The sequence below is a fragment of the Idiotropiscis lumnitzeri genome, chromosome 21, assembly GCF_059441095.1.
Source record: "Idiotropiscis lumnitzeri isolate Australia: NSW breed Sydney's pygmy pipehorse chromosome 21, RoL_Ilum_1.0, whole genome shotgun sequence".
In the NCBI taxonomy this organism is placed as follows: Eukaryota; Metazoa; Chordata; class Actinopteri; order Syngnathiformes; family Syngnathidae; genus Idiotropiscis; species Idiotropiscis lumnitzeri.
The window spans coordinates 6735424-6757967 of record NC_142411.1 but is presented as its reverse complement, the minus strand read 5'-3'; the positions used below and the strand labels follow the sequence as shown (position 1 = coordinate 6757967).

At 41.1% G+C, this 22544-nt stretch overlaps 1 protein-coding gene across 1 annotated transcript; it reads right to left on the bottom strand.

Moving 5' to 3' along the window:
• Window positions 1-552: 552 nt before the first annotated feature.
• On the bottom strand, window positions 553-18708 carry enpp1 (ectonucleotide pyrophosphatase/phosphodiesterase 1). Its single transcript, XM_088286870.1, has 23 exons — window positions 18506-18708; window positions 14958-15024; window positions 13337-13400; window positions 12533-12630; window positions 12380-12459; window positions 11365-11484; window positions 10906-11015; window positions 10707-10772; window positions 10547-10619; window positions 9929-10037; window positions 9581-9712; window positions 9476-9507; window positions 9244-9371; window positions 8246-8315; window positions 8037-8124; window positions 7602-7771; window positions 7444-7483; window positions 6712-6872; window positions 4382-4502; window positions 3704-3778; window positions 2387-2519; window positions 2035-2179; window positions 553-1952 (listed from the first exon to the last, which is right to left on the bottom strand). The coding sequence occupies exons 1-23, from the start codon at window positions 18683-18685 to the stop codon at window positions 1800-1802; spliced, it is 2415 nt and encodes an 804-aa protein (XP_088142996.1). The 5' UTR covers window positions 18686-18708; the 3' UTR covers window positions 553-1799.
• Window positions 18709-22544: the final 3836 nt, after the last annotated feature.

The window sequence follows — 22544 nt, the reverse complement described above, 5'->3', positions numbered from 1 at the left end:
AAAGATGTGGATAAAAGCCACGATACTTTAGTAGAAATATAATAATAAACTGTCATTGTGTAAATTCAAAGTTTATGTATCAGAAATATCTGGGTTATTGCTTGATATGTAATATTGCGTTACGTTGTCGCCACCTTCTGGTCATTATGAGAAGTGCTCCCGGTGACAACTTTCGGGAATAGACTTGTCTTTACTTGTTCCGCACAACAAACAAGTAAATCAAGCTGTATTTCAATTCTGGTGTTTTTAGTTTAAAATAAAAAATTAAACAACAAAACGTTCTTTAATTTTTCATATCTGCAGGATCAGCGTATGGTTGACAGCATCTCAAAAAACTAAAACCGTAAAATATTTGTGAAGCTAAACCTCCATATGCTTACCTGATCTGTTGTCTAACACAATTTCCTAAAGTTGCATGATGACGGTTTGAACACGAGTTCAACTTTCGAGGCACATTTTTAAAGAAAATTACACAACAATTTGGGACACTTGGCGTTGGAAGTTCTGCGCAAATGATGCTGTGAGGGTGAGCAAAAATCAACAACACTTGAGTTCTGTAAAAACATTTTATTATCAAGAATTTGTACAGTCACAAATGTATTCATTTATATCTGAACACAAATTAAAACAGTTTGACATTGGGGGGGGCGGAGCTAGAGAGTGGACAAATGGTGATACACAAGAAGACCAGTGAACCGAATTGGTTTTTGCAATGCACTGATACATTCGTCACATTTTTTTCAACAGTCTCCCCCCTTCTATGACTTCATACAGCATGTTTAATACAAAGATTTGAAACTTTGGTGGAACAAACTTGGGGTCCCATGAAGAAGGGGTCCAATCATATTTGGGAGGCCACACAAGTCCAGAAATACAGTACACACACACACACACACACGCACCCCCACGCACACGCACACACACGCACTCACACAGGCACTTTACATTCTAAGGTCTACACACCGAAATTTGAGTGCAAACGTGAACCTACGATTCACAAGAAAATAGTCGCGAACATACAATTAATCGAAACATGTTATACATGATATCCTCGCTGTGAAATCACAATGTGAGGATTTCAACGTACCAAGTACAGGCGCATCTCAATAAGAGAAAGAATATCGTAGGAAACCTTTTTGAGTCGTTCCAACGCACAAACCTATTATCATTCATTTATGAATTAATTATTCATAATTTTTGCTTCTTGTATCTGTGGCTGGTATCGGCCTCCTTCATGAGTACCGATACCTTGAAATAAGGCCTGTATCAGACTGATACCGATACCTGGTATCAGCATAATACAGAAATTCGGTAGGAAATGTCTTTCTAGAAAGTATTATTCGATGTATTAATTCATCTGTAAAATATTTATAATATTATTATAATATTTTAATTAGAATTTTTTAATTGAACTAAATTCTTTGCCTTTCTAATTTATTGAGATGGACGTGTAACTTCAAAGCTATGTGCAGGCTTACTTTGAAACCGCACATCTAAACTCATCAGAATTGGATGGATTTGTGTCGTTCCATCTTTGGCTCTGACCAAATAGAAGTCATTTAATGACACGATTAACGAAATCTACAACAGATAATAGAAGGCCTTCAGTATGTACAACAATAATTTTAAATCCAATAATCCCAGTTAAAAAATAAATGAAACCTGGACATTAGGATCACCTGTTCTTTTTTTTTTTTTTTTTTTTTAAAGAAAACGAGGCACTGAGTGAAGCCACAAAGCGGGCCAAATACATTTTGCACCAAAATGGCTTTTTTTGTTTTTCATCTGAGCTATGGAGTTCAAACACTTTGCAAAAAGGTCTTGAGCCGTAGCGTCTCTTCCACGGACAACCTGTCGTGATAGAAGCTCAGTCCAGTCACAAGTTCCACGTCACGGACGCGGGCCGCGTGCAGCTGCATCCAGTCCTGCGTCCACGTTAAATCCGAGCCGGTCTACACATGAACGGGAAGGTGCCACATTTTAGAGGAGGAGCCAGCCAATGAGGCGTCTTAGCCAAGCGCCGGCGTTACTCACGGGACAGCTCTCGGTGTAGTCAGCTCTATGCGGCAGGATGAAGGACTTGACCTCGAGGGGACCTTCGCAGTTCCCAGGACCAAAAGTGGAATTTTTACAGCTGGTCAGGATCACGAAAAAATGCGTCGGCTTAGGGGCCTCGTTTCTGGAGAAATAGCAGATCATCGTTTATGAAAGTCATGTCATCAGTTGCCTAACAAATAAATGGACCCAAAACCCAGAAAATCCAATTATTTCGATGAACGCTAATTTAAAGTACAACCTTGGAGAGCTCTTCTGGTCATCAAAAAAAAAAAGATTTTACAATACAAGTGAAACTTAAGCAGATACAACAAATATGTGCTCAACTTACGGCGCAAGGGTCTTGAAGGCATCAACTCTTCCATTATAATCTTCATCAAATATTGGACCACTCATGACGTTGACTCCATTCAACTGCTTTGAATAATTTGGAAGCAGGAAACTGTGGATATAATTCCAAACATCTGATGGAAGAGAAAAATACACAGGATGTTCTGTATGCTCATTAGTGATTAGTATTTTATGCAAGCTCATGACTGCATTTTTTATTTTTTTTACATTAACATCTTACAGTAGAGAGAGAGAAAGAGAGGAAGAGTGAGAGGAAGAGAGAGCGCAAGAGAGAGAGAGAGAAAATGAGAGAGAGTGAGAGAGAGCTAGGGAGAACGAGAGAGTGTGAGAGAGAGCGAGAGAGAGAGAGAGCAAGAGAGTGAGAGATACAGAGACATAGAGAGAGAGAGAGAGCGAGCGAGAGAGAGCGAGAGAGTGAGTGAGAAAGAGCGCGAGCGAGAGAGCAAGAGAGTGAGTGAGTGAGAGAGAGAGACAGAGAGAGAGAGAGAGAGTGGGTGAGAGAGCGTGAGAGCAAGAGAGAGAAAGAGAGAGAGAGAGAGCGAGAGAGTGAGTGAGAAAGAGCGAGAGAGTGAGTGAGAAAGAGCGAGAGCGAGAGAGCAAGAGAGTGAGTGAGAGAGAGAGAAAGAGTGGGTGAGAGAGAGAGAGAGAGCGTGAGTGAGGGCAAGAGAGAGAGAGATTGCGAGAGAGCAAGAAAGTGAGAGGAAGAGAAAGAGAGAGCAAGAGAGAGAGAAAGTGAGAGAGAGTGAGAGAGTGAGAGAGACAGAGACAGAGAGAGAGAGAGTGAGTGAGAGAGAGTGAGAGCGAGAGAGTGAGAGAGAGAGCGAGAGCGAGAGAGCGAGAGCCAGAGAGCGAGAGAGCGAGAGCAAGAGAGAGAGAAAACAGAAAAATGATTTGTCCCGATACGTATGCTTCGGATCATTCCATTCCTGATGTCTGCGGTTCAACAGACTTCATTCAGGCATTGACATTTTCATTTATTTTCTGGCATGTAGGAACCCGAGTCAGCCACTGGAATGCAGCATCTGCAAGCTAATTCAGTCACCAGTGAAGGCCCCAAACATTCAAAAGCCATCCTTCAGGGAGTGAGTCAGTTTTCCATTGTAGTGGGTGGTCCCACTGGAAACATTTGCCTTCCTGCTGCATTAATCACACAGCACACGTTTCAACACAAGCATGTTGCTCATCTTATTTGCACATCGTGGGTGCAGTTGGATGAAAAACAAGAGTAGGATTAGTGATTGCTTTCGTGATTAGATGTTTGGAAACCGCCCTGCCAATAGGGATGGCTATACCTCACCTTTAAACGCGGGAAACATTGGCACCATGTTGCTTGTGACGAGGGCGTCTGCCGCGCCTTCTTTGACGCTTAGATCTTTGGGAACAAAAGAAGCATTAGACGCAAAAATACATTAATATAATACACAACAGTGAACACTTAAATAATTTGTGGTTTGACATCCAGATTTTTTTTTTAGATTAAAAAAATGATATATATATTTTGTGCTCAAGCATTTCTTAAAAAGATTTAAGGAGCTTCAATGAGCCAAACGTAGTCCTTTGCTGCCATCTTCTGGCGTCAATTACTCACATATTTTGGCTAGTTGTGGCCAAACTTAATTTGACCTCCAAACCTTTGACAGCAAATCCAACTGTTGGATGTTTCAGTCCTCGGACTGAATCCTCCTAACTTTTTTTTTTCTTTCTCTAGTGGATGTGACATGTTCCAAGGGAGGAACGTGAAGGCTACGTGAAGCTAAGCAGGTCTTCAATAAACTGCTTAAGCGGCACTCAATGCACACTAAATTCCATGCAGGCCTCAACAAGATTCTTCGCATGTCATTTGGCAATCGCCGCATTTTCTGCACTGTTTCTTTTTACATGACAATGCCGTTACAAAACATGTCAGCGTCACTTCAGGCGACGAGGAGCTGTGACCAGAACGCACACACACACACACACACGCACACACACTCACTGGGGGGATACAGCAGGCCTTGGGTGTTGTCATTGGCGCACATCTGGCTGGTGGCCGGTGGTATGCGGACGTCGGTGCGGATACACGCCTCCAGAGTTGGCTCCAGCGCTTTCACTGCGGTCTGATCGGTCAGGAGACAGTTGAGACATTTTCAGGACACCAGCGCCGCGGGTGTTGTGTAAGCTTGCGTGGCTACGCGATGACTGCATGTCGTAGTGTGCGCTCCAATTGTGATATTTAAAATCGCAACCCGCAGTTTTAAAAACGATGCATTGCACATTGAGAGCATGTTACACACTCACCCTGCTGGCAGCTTTTGAGGGCAGATATTCAAAACTTACTCGGGTATATTAACTCAATCCAGCCAAGTAAAAAAAAATAAATAATAATTTTGACGTCTTAAACCGTCAATGGCAGTGAATGAGTTAAAATATTATCCGACTTATTATTATGCGTGATTGTAGCTTAAATGACATTAGTAAAGCCTGAATGCAAAGCAGTTTGGCAACAACATGATGTAATATAACATGTCGAGCAGTGGTGCCCAACCAGCGGTCCGTGGGCCACTTTGGACCGGGCGGCACAGATGAAATAAAACACTTGCAGTACTTCCGGTTTATTTATTATTCCAAGCTGTAAAAATATTTTATTTTGAAAAGTGACCGGATTCTCTCTGTTGCATCCATTTAACTTATTCAATCCATAAGGCGTATATATACGTTTTCAAAATTGTAGTCCCCGCCTCCCAAAGACGTATTGATACGTCTTAGCCTTTTTTTTTTTTTTTTCTTTTTGCGGCATAGCTCCATGTTTTTATATCATTAGAACACAATATTCTGTCGGCCTTGCAAAATCAGTCAAAATCCAGAGAAACAACGCCGTGATTGAGGTGTTTCTTCTCGTGAATGTGGATGGAATTAAATGAGTTAATGATGGACTCTTGACGCATGTCAAGATGCTAATTGTCTCGGTCGCGATATATTAAAAGCACAAGCTAGTAAAATGAGTTTGCCCGTCTGCAAAAGTTATGGCCTTGTATGAACCCGTCTGCGGGAGATAAAAGGTTGGGAACCACTGATGTAGTATATGAGGGCCCCCACCGTCCCGCACATTTGACCCCCCGATGAACCATTAAAGCATGCAAGCGGGGGTCCCCCCCCTGACACGGAGAGAATTTACGTTCCCTGTTGCTAGCCACTCTCCCATCAACATGATTTCAAGCTATTCTTTGAAGATCACATTTGGATTTCAAGGTGACAGAAAGCAACTCATCACTTCCAAGACGGCAGCTCTAACTTTACCGCCATCGAAATTGTCACCGGAATAGAAACAACTGCCGGTTGCATTTCGTGGGACTGCGAATGTAAACAAGAAGCACCCAGGCTCAAAATATCACACGGAATGCGTGACAACGCCAGCAACATACAGAAGCTGGCTAGGGCTCATCACTTGCGCCATTACTACATGGGTGGCACGTGCAAAAACCCGCTGATGGGGGGGGGGGGGGGGGAGTCGAGCTCAACGGGGTTAGAACAAAATACCAGCCCAGTAAAGTGCAGTGGTGAACAAAACAAAATCAGCTATAATAAGTTAAGTCACAATATTGTCGGAAATGTCTTTTATGTCGGTAAAAATAAATCAATCTTAATAATCAAGCTCATATTGTCTCTGAATAAATCGTGAAATATTTCACTCGCTATGTTGTGAATCTTCATACAAATTTTTCTTTTCGAAATGAATCAAGTTGTTCACGATATTGTCATTTATTGCAATGTACTTATATTTTGTATATACCGTATTTTACAAACTATAACCCGTACTTTTGTCCGAGATTTTGAAGCATGCGGCGAATACAACGGTGCAGCTTTTCTGTAGATTTTTCTTTCACCACTAGGGGCGCTCTATAGTTCAGGAAAAACGCTAAATAAATATACTTTTTTTTTTCTTCTCTTGGGTCTGTTCTGTTTTAATTAGCAAAGTTGTTGCCGTGTTAAAAGGCACTCTTTTAACAATCTTAACTCATTTTTTTTCAACATAGCTTATAGCCTGGTGCGGCTTGTATACCTTTCTTTTTTTTTTTTTTTTCCAAAAAAGGGGTTGTTGCGGCTTTTATTCGGGTGCTCCTTATAGTCCGGAAAATACGGTAGTGTTACCAACGGAAAAATATTCTTAACTAAAGGGCTCACTGTTTACACCAAACACAAATCGCGGAGATGACTAAAAGAGGCTTGGAGTTGGAATTCAAACAGTCAAGGAAAACCGTCTTGACTCCTCATCGCGAACCCGCATCACCACCAGCCGAGAATATGTTTCGGGGTGGAAAAACTCACCGAATTTGGGATGGTATACGACACCCAGAGAGCCATGTGACGGTCTTGGCTGTAGCCTGTGATGTAATTGAACTGGTGAAGCAGACAAAAAGTTGCGTCTGGCTGGACCACGCTGGGAACGCCGAAAGGGTGGTGGAGGCGACGTAAGCCAGATTTGACGGCTGAGATAAAAAAAAAGAACTTTAAGATTCGAATAACACATCTGTTGACATCCACTTGGCAAATGCTTTCGGGGGAGTTTAGTTTTTTTGTAGAGTTTATATCATGAAACTTTGTAACCCAGTGATTAACTGAGGCCATTATTTGAAGAATCGCATTATAATGTGAGAGAGTTTAAAAATAACAACTGCACTTACACGCGCAAGCAAATCTTGGCTGGTGGATTACAAGATGCCGTAAAATTTGGACTCAAAATGAAAAAAAACAACAAAAAAAAAACATCAGGGTTTGGCTCACATCCATTTCGGGAAAAAAAACTATTATATTGACTTCATTGAGTACAAGAGAACTTTGGCCGGCAGAAAATAGCAAAGGGCCAAATTGTTGCCACAAAGCTGAACTATGAAAATAAAACGTCTAAAAATACAACCCGCGTTGGCACGCCGAACTATGAATACACTCCCTGCGTGCAAACAACACGCACACGCACACACACACACACACAGACGTTATCCTTTACGATCTCATCAAACTTCCATAAATGCAAAAAAACGGGAAAAAAAAGACACTCACTTGCATTTGGAGTCACGTTTGCTGTGTTCGTGTCTTCACCCTTAAGGAATAAAAAATAAAGGAAAAATATATTGCACAGTGTCATTGACATGTCGTGGGGTTCATTCATTGAAGATATCTCGGCTTAAATCCTGAAGTGGAAGGAAACAAAAGTTTACCCTCGGCTTGCACGTGCAGTTGAGGTTGACCGGGGGGGAGTCACCGGCCTCGCAGGGGATATCGTGAGAAAGCTGCGCGGGGTGAACAGGGAAGTGGACGGGATGCTTGAGGAGGTGGTTCAGACTGCCGTGTGTGCCGTTGTTTGGAGCGGGAGGGATGGCGAGAATGTCTGCAGTTGAGGTGAAGGACGATGGAGAACAAAATAAGAAATTGAAAATGATGCAACGGAGCTTCGTCCATTTATTTATTTATTTTTTTTTATTATGCAGGCAAGCCATTTTGAACACCTCATTTCCTACATTGACCAAAAAGATGTAAAAAAAAAAAATAAATAAAATAAAATACATAAATAAAAATACATAATGCTCCTATAAAATGGTTTAGTTTTCTTTAAATATAATTCAACTCAAAACAATTCTGTTCATTCCACTTACCACACATGAGATTATACAATTCAATGTTCTCAAAAGGGGGCACAATCGTGTTGCTCTTAAATCCTGGACCATAACCAATAAAGATTGCCTGGAAAATAAAAAAAAATGCTTCCTTCAATCTTACGTGACTGATTGCTACCGCATTCTTGATTTAAACCTGATAACATTTCAGACACAGCTCAGTGATGAACATCCTTTTTGGGTCTCACCTGCATGTTGGTGAAAAGGTTATCAGAGCCATGAAAACCGCCCACGCAGTACTTGATTTCCTTGCGGTTGCTGCGCACAAAGAAATAAAAATACTTTATGAATATATGATATAACATTCAATCATAAACAAAAGAGTTCGGAAGTTTGAAGCTGCAAACGTGGAGTAAACATTTCTGAGTGGCAAATAAATTTGTACGCTAAATGCTAAAAACAAAGCATTTTTTCCCTTAATAATGTCAAAAATTATCAAGATTTTTTAGTTTTTTGTATTTGACCAAAATTATACCATATGAACATTTAAGTAAACATTTATTAATTTTTACGGTTTTGTTTGAAAACCTTTTTTTCCCAGTAATGCCAAGAGCATGCGTAAGTAACTAACAAAGTACCGTATTTTACGGACTATAAGCCGCTTCTTTTTGAACCATGCGGCTGATACAACCGTGCGTTTTTTTCGGTGTATTTTTCTTTCACCGGTCGGTGCGCTCTATAGTTCAGAAAATACGCAACATAAATCTCTCTTTTTTTTTTTCTCTTGGCTGTGTTCTGTTTTAATTAGCACAGTTGTTGCCGTGTTAAAAGGCACAGTTTTAAGAATCTGTTTATGTACCTTTATGTGCATTCACAGTACAAAATCATGTTGTACATGCAGTAAACAACTCATTTTTTTCATCATAGAAAACTGCGGCTTATAGCCTGGTGCGGCTTGTATATTTTTATTTATTTTTTTTTATTTAATTTAATTTTATTTTATTTTATTATTATTATTTATTTATTTATTTTTTTAAATTTTATTATTAAATTAAATTAAATTAAATTAAATTAAATTAAATTAAATTAAATTTTATTTTTAAATTTAATTTAATTTTTCAAAAAGAGTTGCTGCGGCTTATATGCAGGCGCGTCTTATATGGTCCGGAAAATACGCTACATCAAATTCAAACTGGTATACTGAAAGCCATGAATATGGAAATGAGCAATGACAATAATGACTTACAGCGCTCCCTGCCACCCTTCTCTCATGTACAGATGTCCTCTCTCTATCCTCACATTGTTGGCAAAATGAAAGCGTTTTGGGAGGTTCTCTTTAAGGTATGGCCTCATTGGCTGCTCGGGAGTCCTGCACTTCAAAACAGACACAACACACGGCGGCTCGTTTGACACGGGCAGATAAATCTTTCATCCGCTTCAATCGGTACAATATGTCACGTTTGGAATTCTCTGCATACCGACAGGTTCTTCACCAGGCCCTCGTAGTCGACTGTGGGGGCGAAACAAAAAGGGTGAGGAGTAGGTCAAGGCGGGGAGCCGGAAGTTGGGTGTTAGGAACTCACAGGAAAAGAAGTCGTCTGGCAGGCGGCTCGGTCTGATACGAGGGGCCGCGCCTTGTATGATTGTGAAGTCGTCGCTGTTGTTCTGGTAGGAGGACACAAATGCTGCCTTGTCACACGTGGCTTGGTCCATCCCTGGGAAAAAAAAAACAATAACATACAAAGTCACAGAATATTTTAAAAACAAGGAGTGTGCCATTTCAGACTTTAATCAGCTGGAAGCTGTTTTTTTTCCCTTCACGCATCAATTTGTTAATCTTCCTTTGGCATGAGCGACTAAACCATGTCGAACATTTGAAAGCTTCGCAGTCGCCTGGGCCGCCCGGATGTCTTTGCTTATTCTCAACTCACCGTGATCCGATGTGATGATCAGGTTGACGCAGTGGAGCAAGTTCCTATGCATCAAACCGTCCAGTAACAGCCCCATAATCCGATCCACGTTCTTTAGGGCCTCGATGAGCTAGGGAACAAAAGAATCGATTAATCGACAATTAGTCTGGGAAGACTTTCTCCAATTAGTTGATTATGTCTTGTTCACAAATTGATGCTCTCGTTCAGGGGTGGGCAAACTTTTTGATTGGCGGGCCATAATGGGTTCTAAAATTGGACAGAGGGGCCTGACCAGGAGCAGATGGATGGAGTGTGTTGGTAACCTCACTTGATCGGAGAAAGAAAAATACATTTGATTTGAAATGAAATCGAATAAAAGCATTACAACAATATATATGTATTTGAAACCCACAGTATTTAGAAAATAAAACATGAACAAGGTTTATTCATTTAATTTTTTTACCAAGTCCGGCGGGCCGGATTAAAACATTTAACGGGCCACATATGGCCCCCGGGCTGTAGTTTGCCCACCCCTGCTCAGTTCGTTCCAACGCTATTTGAAAGGGTTGAGGTCGGGGCTCCTCAACTAAGCATGCCTTTTTCCTCATCTTTACTTTTCCGTTGAGATAAAAGTCTTACCTGGCTGCTTTCCGGTCCGTAGCGATGCCCTGATGAGTCGGGCTCATCCAGGTACAAAGTGTAAAAGTCAGGTCTGAAAAGTAAACAAAACACATTCAACAGTCAGTCTCTCTGAGGAGAACGGGTTTCGATGACTTTACAAGGATCAAACAATTTATACCGTTCGCCTTGTGCCAAATCCAGCCACTCAAACAGTGTCGCCACTCGGGTTTCAAAGGTGGTGCTTCTGCACAGAAAAATCAGCACCGAGCAATATTACGCAAGATGGCCAATTTCACGTCTTTGAGTAATTCAAGATAATTCCATCAGACTCGTGTCAAGTCACGTGACCTTGACGTGTGAACAGTGCCCACTCTTACTTGTCATAGAGTTTGTAGAAATCCGGGAAGCTGCCATTGATGGCGACATCCGAGCCGGGCCAGAAGAAGGTTCCTGTTTTTAATTCGTGCCGCATGGCAGTGATCCAAACCTGGAGAGAAGAAAGAAACGGAGATGACAAATCATGACTGTGTCTTTAAATTCCCTGAGAATAAAACATCGAACAGGCCATCGTCTGTTCGAACATCTTTATTAATATCGGTCATCTCCACAGATGTTCTTTGCCAAGCAAACGCATTCCTGAGGAATACGTCACTCCTATCCTGGAAACTCGACTGCTGCCATTTGCAACCGAGGCCAAAACAAAGAAAACGTATTCCCGCCCCCGCTCATTATTTCATGAAACTAACTAAAAACAGTGTGTCAAAGTTTCTCATAAGATAAAAACACGTATGTGGAATCGAGTCTCCCCAGAATATAAGTTGCACACATTTACTTACTGGCTCTCCTTGATACCATTTGGAGTTGTATTTCTCCTCAGTTTTCAAGCTGTAGAATGCATTCTGGGTTACGTCGTACATCTTGTTGTCAACTATCCCATGGGACTCTGGGTAAAGGCCCTGGAGCAACAAAATATTGGTAAAAATAATGTTAGTGCCATCAAAAACCCAAATAATACTTGGATTTCGTCCTAACTCATTTAGTGCCATTGACGGCTAAAGACGTCAAAGAAAATTTTTTTTTTTTTTTTTTTACTCGGCTGGGAGTGAATGAGTTAAGATGAGGAGAAGCAAGGAGGAGGAAGTTGAGAAACTGTAGAGGGAGATAAAAACATGTACGCATGGGGAGAAGTCATGCAAATCCACAAACAGTCAAACCCAAAATTATTCATCCCACAGGGGTGTGAATAATTTCAGTCTTGAATGTATCTAGTCTATTTCTAATAGGGATGAGCTATGCAGCACTCACCTATAAAAGTTTCTTGTTAATTGTACTGAGAGCGCCATATTTCAAACTTTAGGTACTGGTGACTGTTTTCCGCAATGAAACATTTGGAGAAGCACCAGAGGTGCAAAATGTTTGAAGTGATGGAAGTGGAAGTGTTAGTGGAAGCAGCAAATAGCCTGTTGCGAACGCATGTGAATCTTTTTTTTTTTTGGGGGGGGGTCCAAATTGTTTCTATATAAATAAATTCGTGTGTCATTTTGTAAACATTTTTAAATTTTTTTTTTTTACCGATGAGCCTAAATCAACAGACGAAATCTAATTGAGCAGTGACGGAAGCGCATAAAATTTTTTTCAAAAATAACAATGACATTGTTACGGCATCGGCCGGCTTGAAATAATGACAGAATGAGGACGACGGACTCTCGGGTTCACCGATGCGCCCTCCACTGGTAATTTGCTGAACTACGGGCACAAAATTCGAATAAATAAATAAATAAAAATTTTGCTGCGTGGCTAAAGCACAAGGCAGCCACACAAGTAAAACGACAAGATACAGCCAGTACTCACAGTGACGATGGAATAGTGGTTTGGAAATGTCTTTGTCGGATACACCGGCCTCATATGTGTCGCCGTTGTACCCAAGGCTCCTGCAACAATGACATCGTCAGGACCGTTCCTCAACCACAAGATGCGGCAAAAACGCAACATTCGTCCACTTACGTAACTTGCTGATGACGGGTATGTGGCTGGCGTGATCGTTCAGATACTTTGCCCGGAAACCGTCCAGGGACACCAGGATGAGGGGCGACCTGGTGAAACTGAGCAGGAGGCGGCACAGCCAAAAATAATTTTGTTTAGTGCTAGCGGTTCCTTTTTTTTCCATGCTATAATGAGCCTGTCTGCGACAACACAAACCTACGCACAAACACATGACTGAGTCATTAGACGGGTTTCCCACGGAAACAGTTATTTTTCGACACTGACAAAAAAAAAAAAAAATCCTCCTTTTTAAATTTTTTTTTTTTGGATGTAAGAGGCAAGAAGAGAGAACATACAGGCTTGCGCCAGACAATTCTTTTTTTTGTTTTCCGGAGCCTCAAGCTGACAACAGACTGCTGGAACAATGGTCGCCACTCATTCGCCATGTTTGCGGGCGTCACCACTCAATGGCATTTTTGTCTACCAAAGCACAACACGATAAAACGACTTTTATAAGGATAAGTAGAATAGGTCTGGTGTGGTGAAAAGCAACAGCTCGGATTGGAATCCAGTGGCGCCTTAAGATACAAGTGCTAAACATGTCTCAAATCATCTTTCCCCATTGAAATGAATGGAAATGCCATTAATCCGTTCAGCCACCCAAATTAATGGGTTTTTTTTTAAATAAGGGAAATAATATATAATATTGTACTTTATGAAATAATATTTCTAATTAGATTGAACATAAAGAAAGACAGTTTATGCAGTTGTATAAATACGGTACAGTCGACATAAGTTAAATGACAACAAAGTAAAAAGCGCTACCTTGCTGGACACTTTGTCTGTTCATTTTCCACAGAGACAACCTGCTGCAACCAGTGCACATCATCTATGGAAAAAAAAAAAAAAAAAAAAAGATGTCCTCGTCGTTAGAATGTCTGCTTCATAGTTTGGAGGTTCGTGAATCAAAAGTGGGCAAAACAAAAAAGACACAACATTGTGGAACGGGTCACAATTTTTTGACAACATGCGATAAGTCTTGAGGAGGTCAAATAACAAAATATTTAGTGAAAAGTTATGAAATTGTACTTTAGATGAGTGAAACATTTGCAACGTAGACTTATAAATCGGTATCAAATCTATTCCGTTGATGTTTTCGTACCTTTATGGCACTTATCTGTTGATTTATTCTCATTAAACAGGAAAAGTCCTCATGAGTGTCTTGTAAATCACATTTTTTAGTGGTGCTGCCAAAAAGTGTTAACAAATTACGCAACCACTTCCTGGGCTGATTTTGTAAACCTTGCTGCATCTTCTGACATTTTTCTAAGCTAGCCCTTACGAAGAAAATTAAAATTTTTATATCGCATAATGTTGATTATTGCGGTTATTTTAGTACTGTGAAACTTGGCAGGCGTCTGACGTCAAATTAATGGCAAAATACCGTCACAAGTAAACAATGGAATATGGTGAGTGTAAAAAATATTTGTCAAGGATCAGGACAGGGAAGTATTTCACGCATCACTAAATAGAAAATAAGGCAATATTTGGTTTGGGCTGTTTATAATAAATTCTCGCTGATTGCACTTTGGAGGTTTGGCAGTTCGGAGATATTTCTTTGAATATTCTGCAAGGCCAACTCCCAGAGCTTTCAAAAAGCTGCCAATCGCCTCTCAGCAGGTTGGCTTCTGGATGGGGGCGTGACCAAATCTCTCGGGACTTAAAAAAAAAAGTGCCTACGTGGAGTCAAGTTCCTGTTTTGGAGTTCTAGGTGAGGGGAAAGTCCCACTCTGGCGCAACAGAATCAATGAACACTTTTTTTTTTTTTTTAACAGTCATTACTCGTATCAATGAGCATGTCTTAGGAATGATGGAAAAGACCCAAGAAAGATGCACTCATGTGTCTCGTGGCAAAATAAGGCTGCGGTGAAGTCTAATTTGCTCCATATGGTTTCCATGCCACGCTTAAATGGGAAATATAGAGCAAGTAAATATATACGAGCGGTGCCAGACGAGAGAAGACACCCCACCCAGAACGGGGACAGCTGCACACAGATGAGCTCAACGAGGCGTCCGTGAACACGCGGCAGGAGGTTTTTCACAACAGCCCTCTTCGGAACTCGCTTCTAAACGCGCCACCGTCTCTTTTGAAAACGTATTCACGACACACGACACAAAGTGACAAATGTCGGGTGGCACCGCGCGGTCTGCTATGGTAATGTGGCCCCCCCCCCTCTTTTTGTGGCGCTTGAATTACTCGCAGTGGGTTTTTGTCGAATAAAGCGGGACTTGATGGGAGACCAAAAAGACAAAACCCCAAAGGGTTTGTTCCGTTTTAAATATGCACAATCCGGCGCATGCTTGGGATTCCTTACGTCGATCATAGCCCATGTGACAAAAAAGGTCAAGTGGAAACTAACTCGAAGACATGCGCAGTCAAACTTACCGTTTTTGGGACGTTGGTAGGGCAATATCAGTGCAAGGATGATGATGAGTAAGCAGACGAAGACAACCTGCAAAAAAAAAAAAAAAAAAGGAAAAGATTTAGACACAAAATGGAGATCAGGCCGTATTTTAGGTGTGGTCAAACTACGGCCCGGGGGCCACATGCGGCCCATTAAACATTTTAATCAGGCCCGCCGAACTTGAATAAAATGTAATGAATAAACCTTGTTCATGTTTTATTTCATTCAAACATCCATCTGTACCTGTTCCGGGCAAGTCTCGTTTACCGTGGTGGGGAATTTAGAATTTGAAAACTATTTCTAATAGAAGCTCGAAGGTGCACCTGACAATTTGGTGACGGGAAGGTGACTTGACTTTAGATCAGGTGATAGCAGGTCGAAGTTGTGGCGCAGGTGACGTAATGTGATTTTTGTGGATTTAATCCAAATGTCCGCATTCTGCTGGTGGATGTCACAGTATTTCATTCGTAAATATGACTTATTATTATTTTTATTATCACTTAATTTACTCATAAAAGCAAACATTTAAATGAAGCTAAACTAAAAAGCTATCATTTATTTTCCTGCTTCTTTCTAATCAGTGTCCTCTTTTCCCCGCAAAGGATTTTCAAATGTTCACTTTTGGCCTCCTGTAATTGGAAGGCTGCGGGGGCGGGGCTTTATAATTAGAGGGGATTTTCACCGATCAGTTTATAGAGTCAGGGAGGGTGAGGTTAAGGTTTGTCACCGACCACATCGGGCCTGTAGGAGGTTCTGGTGGAAGGAAGCCAATCGTGAAAAGCAAATAGAAGCATAAACATTCCGGACAATGCCACCATATATTTTCATCCAAAGATATATTCTTTCTTGTTCGTGACATCATCGAATTTGCCATAATTAAATTGCTCGTTTTGTGAGTTTGTGATCAAATTTTCAATTTTTTTTTTTTTTTGGTCTTACAAGCGTGACTCTTTGTTCACAACTCAGACTAAGCATAAACATACAGTCGAATGTGTGATAACCGGACAGATCATGTCGTCTCTCTTCGGAATCTCCTGACTGCTGTTCTTCAAATATTTATAAGTCACACTTTTTTTTTTTTTTCTCCCCAGATGGCCTGCACACATTAGAGGGTTCTGTAAACTGTTATGTTCTCCATGTCCTTCTACAAATAATCTCTTCTGATAAGTGTTCAGTGCAAAGTCTTTGCGAATAATCGGGAAACAGAGAACTATTTTTTGGAATTCCGTGACAGGTATGAAACCATTCTGTGGTTACGGTGCCTGTTTTGGTATTTGAAGATTTATAGCCATACAGGCGGAGAATGGAGAGGGGGCAAAGCGGCTCCTCGGGGAATGCCCTTTCGCCCTCTTTGTGGTCTGTCAAAGTAAACAGAATGTCTGGTGGAAGGCGTTCTTGATGCACTATCGAGCACATTTTTCAGCTCTTGCGGGCATTTGGGTGGGATTAAATTGTCAAAGTGGGCAGTAGAGTTGGAAAGACAGACGCTGATGTGATCTTAAGTAACAATATTAGCTCATTTTTAAAATCATTGCATTGCTCTAAAAAAAAAAGGACTATTGAGACATTTGGGGCTCGTTCCAAAAACATTAACTTTGAATCCACAAACGGTAATCCTGAGCTCCTCCTACTCGCGACTGCGTGGTTAAAAACAAATAGTCAACATGTGTTTATTTAAATAGTAATGAATGTAACGCGCGTACAAGCTATACATGAGAACACAAATCGATGTTTGAGCCGCATAGTTACAGTATTTCCACTTAAAAACTCCCGTGACTAAAATATTTTCCCAGCGGATCGTCTCAGGGATAAGCACAACAATGAGGCGCTCTAAAGCGGACACGCCAGACGTTAAGCAACCGTCCACACGCTGGGTGTCAAGTCAGAAAAATTCCCCCCCCCCGCCACCTCGCTCATTGATCTTTCTCTGTATGCACTCATGGCGGACAATGAGGCACTCTAAGGGCAGCTGTATTTTGGAATGAAAAAAAAAATGATCGGTGTGTCTTTAAGATATGTTAGCCTAAAAAGTTTCCGGAATTATTTTTGCAAAAGCTCTTCCACAACAGTGCAGTTTGACAAAGACCAGTGTTCCAATTACAAACAGATGCATGCTGGATGGTTAATGGATTCCAGGAAGCAGCAGATTAGAGTCTGAAGTTTGCCCACACATGTCTCCAATTAAAAGTGTCCTGTGCCATTTTGTTGCATTTCGCTTGGAAACCATGGCAAAGGTGCTCACGGGAGGTACTGAGCTGAAAATGTTGCATGCAACGGTGTTAGGATCAATTTTAAACTGAATTGGTGGATTGAACCAAATCCAGCGATGTATCGTTGGTCTTGGAAAATATAAACAAGACCGTCTTTACAATACATCCAGTTTTTCCAAAGTTGGTTGCATCTAACATTTAGCCTCGCCACGAATATTCCAGGTTCGTTTTCATTCCACCAAGAGTAAACAATAAATGTCGCTATTTTTTTTTTTGCCATTTGAGACTTTAACCATTCAAATGTCCAAATACTGCAGACTCACAAAAAGTCATTTAAAAAAATAAATAAATAAATAAACTCCTTTCACTTGAAACGTCTCTCCTCAGTATCCTGACCTGCATTTCACCAGCAGCTGGAATACGACCCTCACCACTCACGCACACTAGCCCCTTTGACCCCCCCACGCAGGGTGGGGGCAAGACACTCCTGTCTGCTGCGCTCTGTCTCTTGGCATAAGGGTGAAAACATTTTGTTTCCGTGTTTACACACACACACACACGGTTTAAACTAGGGGTGTGAAACTTCTTTCCATCACGGGCCATATCATGTTTAGAACGGTGAAACCCCGTAAGATTTTCAGAAATCATTTTGTGATGAACCTTGCATTCAGTTATCAACTTTCACCGTCAAATCGGCGGAGAAGTAAATATCCAATCAGAAGGGCAGGAAACTCAGCGGTCGTGGTATTTTCAAGAACTACAAAAAGATGACATTCAATTTGGAGCGCAACCAAAATGCTGGTATGGGCTACAATGGAGGTGGACGCAATGTTCTGCTCCGAAAAACATTTACGTGCATATTTTTGACAGTTTTCCAGCTTTAGGAGGCTTTTTTATTCAAAATTGACGTGTTAGAAATTTGGAAGAATTTTGGACCAGCAGAAGCTGGTGGTTTTTAGGCATGTCACAAGATACAAGTTTCTTTGCCACAAACCAGCCGACAACCCCCAAAAATCTGTTAAATTAGGCTACGGGTGGGGAATATCTTGCTTCTCCAAATCTAATCCGTCTGTAAATTCTCATGCTTCTCCATGATACTGCTGTCTTTATAGGACCCAATATCTCACCGCATCAAGACTTTAACCACAGTTTATTCTAACCTAATTTACGTCTATGCTGAAAAAGTCACCATAGAGAAGAGAGAACAGCCAGATGTCCCCCCCCCCCAAAAAAAAAGGTTTAGTGAACAAAGCTTTGATGACTTGAATGAGATTTAGGGTGGATGCTCAGTGCGTGTGTATTTTATTTGCAAAACATACCCCACAGATGATTTTACAACGCCTGCTCTTGTTCTGCGGCGTCTGCCTCTGACTTTCCGGCTCCGGTGCGACAAACGGGGACACGGGATGTTCGTCTCCCTGCTTGTATGCTCCTTCCATGGTGCTCGGCTGTTCCACGAATACACTCTGCAGACTGAGTGGCAGACAGCGAATGTGCATTTAAAAAAAATAGTTTGAGTGCGGATGTGGCCGTGTGTGCGTGTGAGCGTAGCGCCGCCCTCTTTGGACGAGTGCAAAGTTTTTCAAAGCTGAAGGGAGTCACGCAAAGTGGGAAGTTCCACTATTTGAACGGTGCAAAAGGGGGGAAAATGTAGTCACGCTTGGAGTTGTAGCAGTGTGGAGTTTTAACAAGCTTTTGATTCACTTTAGCTCGGACAAGCATTCAAATCAATGGACATAAACTAAAGAACGTTTGAGTTGGTCGCCCTCTTGCGGTTAAGTTAGAGTACTGCAATCTCTTGAGTCCATTTCATTCGAAGGCAAGATTTCTCACGGTTTGTGGCAAACGTCATCGGTTCAAAGTGAAATTTTTTGACTGTGCCATTGGTGCTGCATTTTGGAAATAGTTGGAGAACTATACATTGCGTAAAACAAGTTAGATGACTTTGAACGGAAAACAAATTATTGCTCTCTATGAATCTGAAAGAAGAAAATTGTGTACTCTGCTTAATTCCGATGTTTCGTTCGGAAAGTTTCACATAAAAAAATGTAAATATTTGAATTTCACACAACTATTTAAATGATTTTTGAACGAGATAGATAATTATATTACATCTCTTGTACTAATAATACATTTTAAAAATGCAAATAAAAAATTATACATTCAGAAATGTTTAAAGGTTAGCTCACGGATATCCTAGATTAGAAAGGTGGAATTTGTAAAATGTTTTTCTTTTTATTTTCTTCTCATCACTCTTGTAGTTTTAGTTATTTATCTTAATATATAAGTAATACATAACTCTTTGCTGTTATATGTAAAATATGTTAATTATATTATGTGATATATGTTTTTCAAAAAATAAATGAATAAATAAATAAATTTTCTTCATCCTACTTGCCTGGAGATATGAGTAGTAATAGGCTACTTACGACGTTAATGAAATGATCATAACGTCGTGTGAATCAAAACATCCACTAGATGGCAGTGTTGCCTCAAAATTCCCATTTCACCTCCGTAGTGTTTTCGCAGTGATAAAAGAAGATAAAGGAGGAGAATACGATCATGAAGTGACGTCACAAGCAAATACACTTCATTCATTTTACATCACAGCCAGTTGCCTCACATGACACCGTGACAATGTGCTGGAACTTCTGACCTTTGACCTCGGCCCTTTCTTGCCTTGACACACGCGTGGTCATCTGCTTGCACTCAATATTTATATATGCCCTGCTGTAACTGTGTTTTTCACAATGTGTCATTTTGTACTACCAAACATGCGTCGACGTTCTGATCAAAACGGCGTGAGGTTGTGTGAGCATACCCAAGCATGCGTTTCCACTGTGTGCGGTTATCACAAAGTGGGTGGGAGGTGGAGTTGCGGGGGCACCGCTGTTTGGCATGTACATAAGCAGAGTGCTCCTTTCACAGGTGTCCACTGCTTAGTCAAGCAACCTACGACCCCTTCGTGTGGATGGTACACATGCAGCACTTAGTGTTCTTATGACGCTCGCGTCTCACGTCAGTTAAAGCAAAAAGAAATTGCTTGCCGTCAATTTGAAATTTGTTTCTGTCGCTTGAATCGTTCCAGTTGATTAGTCTCTTCAGAACACAAAGAGGACTTTGACTGACTTTTAAATAATGCACCTGCAAGAGCCCGCCTGAAAGGTGTGCTTCAAGAATCCACCAGCTGACAGTTAGAGTCACATTCTCCCCACGAGACTCGGCGTAGTCACGAGTAAATCTGCCATGAATTATTCAGTCGACGTGTCCCAATCCTCAGCGCGCTGTATTGAAAGCTTCTGTCAGCTTTGGATCGGTGGACGAGCTGGATGTCATTGCGCTTTCTATTTACATCTGTTGTTGTCTTTGAATAATCGGAAGATTCAAGTGGAAACCTTTCCACGACGGGAACAGAACCTCATCTGGTGAATTGCGCACTTTGTGACGCATGAAGCTTCAGATGCGACCGGTGACAGTAAACAAGAATTAATATCCCAGTCACATGATGCATGTTTTTTTTTTTGGCCGTAGAATTTTCACTTTTCTAGTAGCTTAACAATCATGCACAATATTTGTTGTAAAAATAAATTACTAAATGTATTTATTGGGTGACTCCAATAATCAGTCCAACCGTGTCCAATGCAAATGAGAAAGCGAGAGAGAAACAAGCTCAAACGGGATCTTGGAATTTGCCTGTGCAAACAATAGTGAAGATTCACGACATAACCAAACTAAAGACAGGCCTAAACACATAAAGTTCATAAAAAAAAAAACTTTAGAAGTCGCTATTGAATAGAGATAGTGTAACGGCCTCCGGATATAAAGTGCTACAATAAAAAGATATGAGGTTTTCTGATATAGTAAACATCATTTTATTCACAGGCTGTTCTAGAGCAGATGATAGTCGTTAAACTTGGTCCGAATAATTCGAATATTCTCAGAGGCAGTGGTGGCAAGTGACAAAGTACAAATAAATTGTTACGGCGCACACACGTTCTCTTTTTTTATTTCTTTTTTTTTTAAACAAGTACCTGTACTACTTAAGTACAGAGTGAGAAATTCTGCTGAGCTCATTGGAAGTGTAAACATTTGTGAAAGTAAAAGAAAGCGTGCAGCATCTCCAAACAAACGTACACACATGCTGTGTAAAATTGTAAATGAATCCATGCAGGAGTTATGGGCTGCGTCTGTGGCTGCAAACAGAGTCAGCAGACGTATATATTGTCTCGTGAGAGCTGCCAGCCACAATCACAGTCATCCATTTTTTTTTTTTTTTTTAAAACCACTCTACTCCCTGTTCAGTTCTGGGGGAAAAGGCACATATAGTATGCATCATGTCTCTCTGGAAAATCATCCTGAGCGATTAATTTTGTGGTTTCGGGGATTAAAGAATTTATTTTTTATTTTTTTACTTCCCAATCTGCTCCCAAAAAACTATCAGTGGATATGATCAAATTGTGCCCATTTTTTTTTTTAAATTGGGGATTAATTTAATTTATCAGCCACAGTGTGGCTATTCCGACAATTATGTCATCCAAGACGGGTGACTCTGTGATGATCTGGCACTAAACGAGCGCAGGTGTACCCGGTCCATCAGGGTGCCAATAAACAAGACTAAAAAGCAAAATTAACCGCATGTTAGGAATAATTCTAAACTGACAGCAGGAGCGGCGACGGAGTCAGGACGGCGGAGTAAAAGAGTCTTTTAATTGAATGTCAACGGGAAGCTGCGGGCGATGTTGAAGCTGAAGGGCACGCTTCCCAGGATGCTTTGCAACTTGGGAGTTAAGACTCATGGACGGATGGAGTGAGGGACTCTGATGGCTGCTGTCTCAGCGGCTTTGCCTTAAGGATGTCCTCAAACTGTATTATGTCATTATATAATGTGCTCTTGCAGCCGTGTTTGAGTCAGTCTTCGAAACCTCCGGCGCTGGTGGTGGTGACGACTGCAAAAAAAAAAAAAGTAACGTGACGTGTATTGTCCGGACTGTGTGAACGATACTTTATTTGGGTCTTGCACAAGCAGAGAGAGACCGGAAGAGTCACAGAAAGGCTCTCGCTTTCGTCTCATAGTTCTCATTTGATAGAAATGAAAGCCGCCGCGCTGTGAAAAACAATTTTCCTAACCTTGCCCCAATCGAGTGTTCAGGCAGTTCATCGTGACATGATTTTGGCTCAGATGCTACGATGAGAGCGCCGACGACGTGATGACAAATATCGTCGATGTTTTGTAGTCAGATTCTGTTGGGATCAAAGTGTCAGGGATTAACCCATGGATTGATTGGGCGGGTGCCGACAGAACTGCAAGATGTGATTGGAGGATTTCGACGGGCTCAGTCACAGTTGACTTGACTGACC

Excerpts from the sequence above, each read along its gene's own strand:
- enpp1 (XM_088286870.1), bottom strand. The coding sequence starts at position 18,685 with ATGCACATTCGCTGTCTGCCACTCAGTCTGCAGAGTGTATTCGTGGAA. Across the intron at positions 9,372-9,475 it reads GCCTGGTGAAGAACCTGTCG|TGCAGGACTCCCGAGCAGCC; the intron begins GTATGCAGAGAA and ends TCTGTTTTGAAG. Across the intron at positions 2,180-2,386 it reads GCCTTCAAGACCCTTGCGCC|AAACGAGGCCCCTAAGCCGA; the intron begins GTAAGTTGAGCA and ends CTATTTCTCCAG.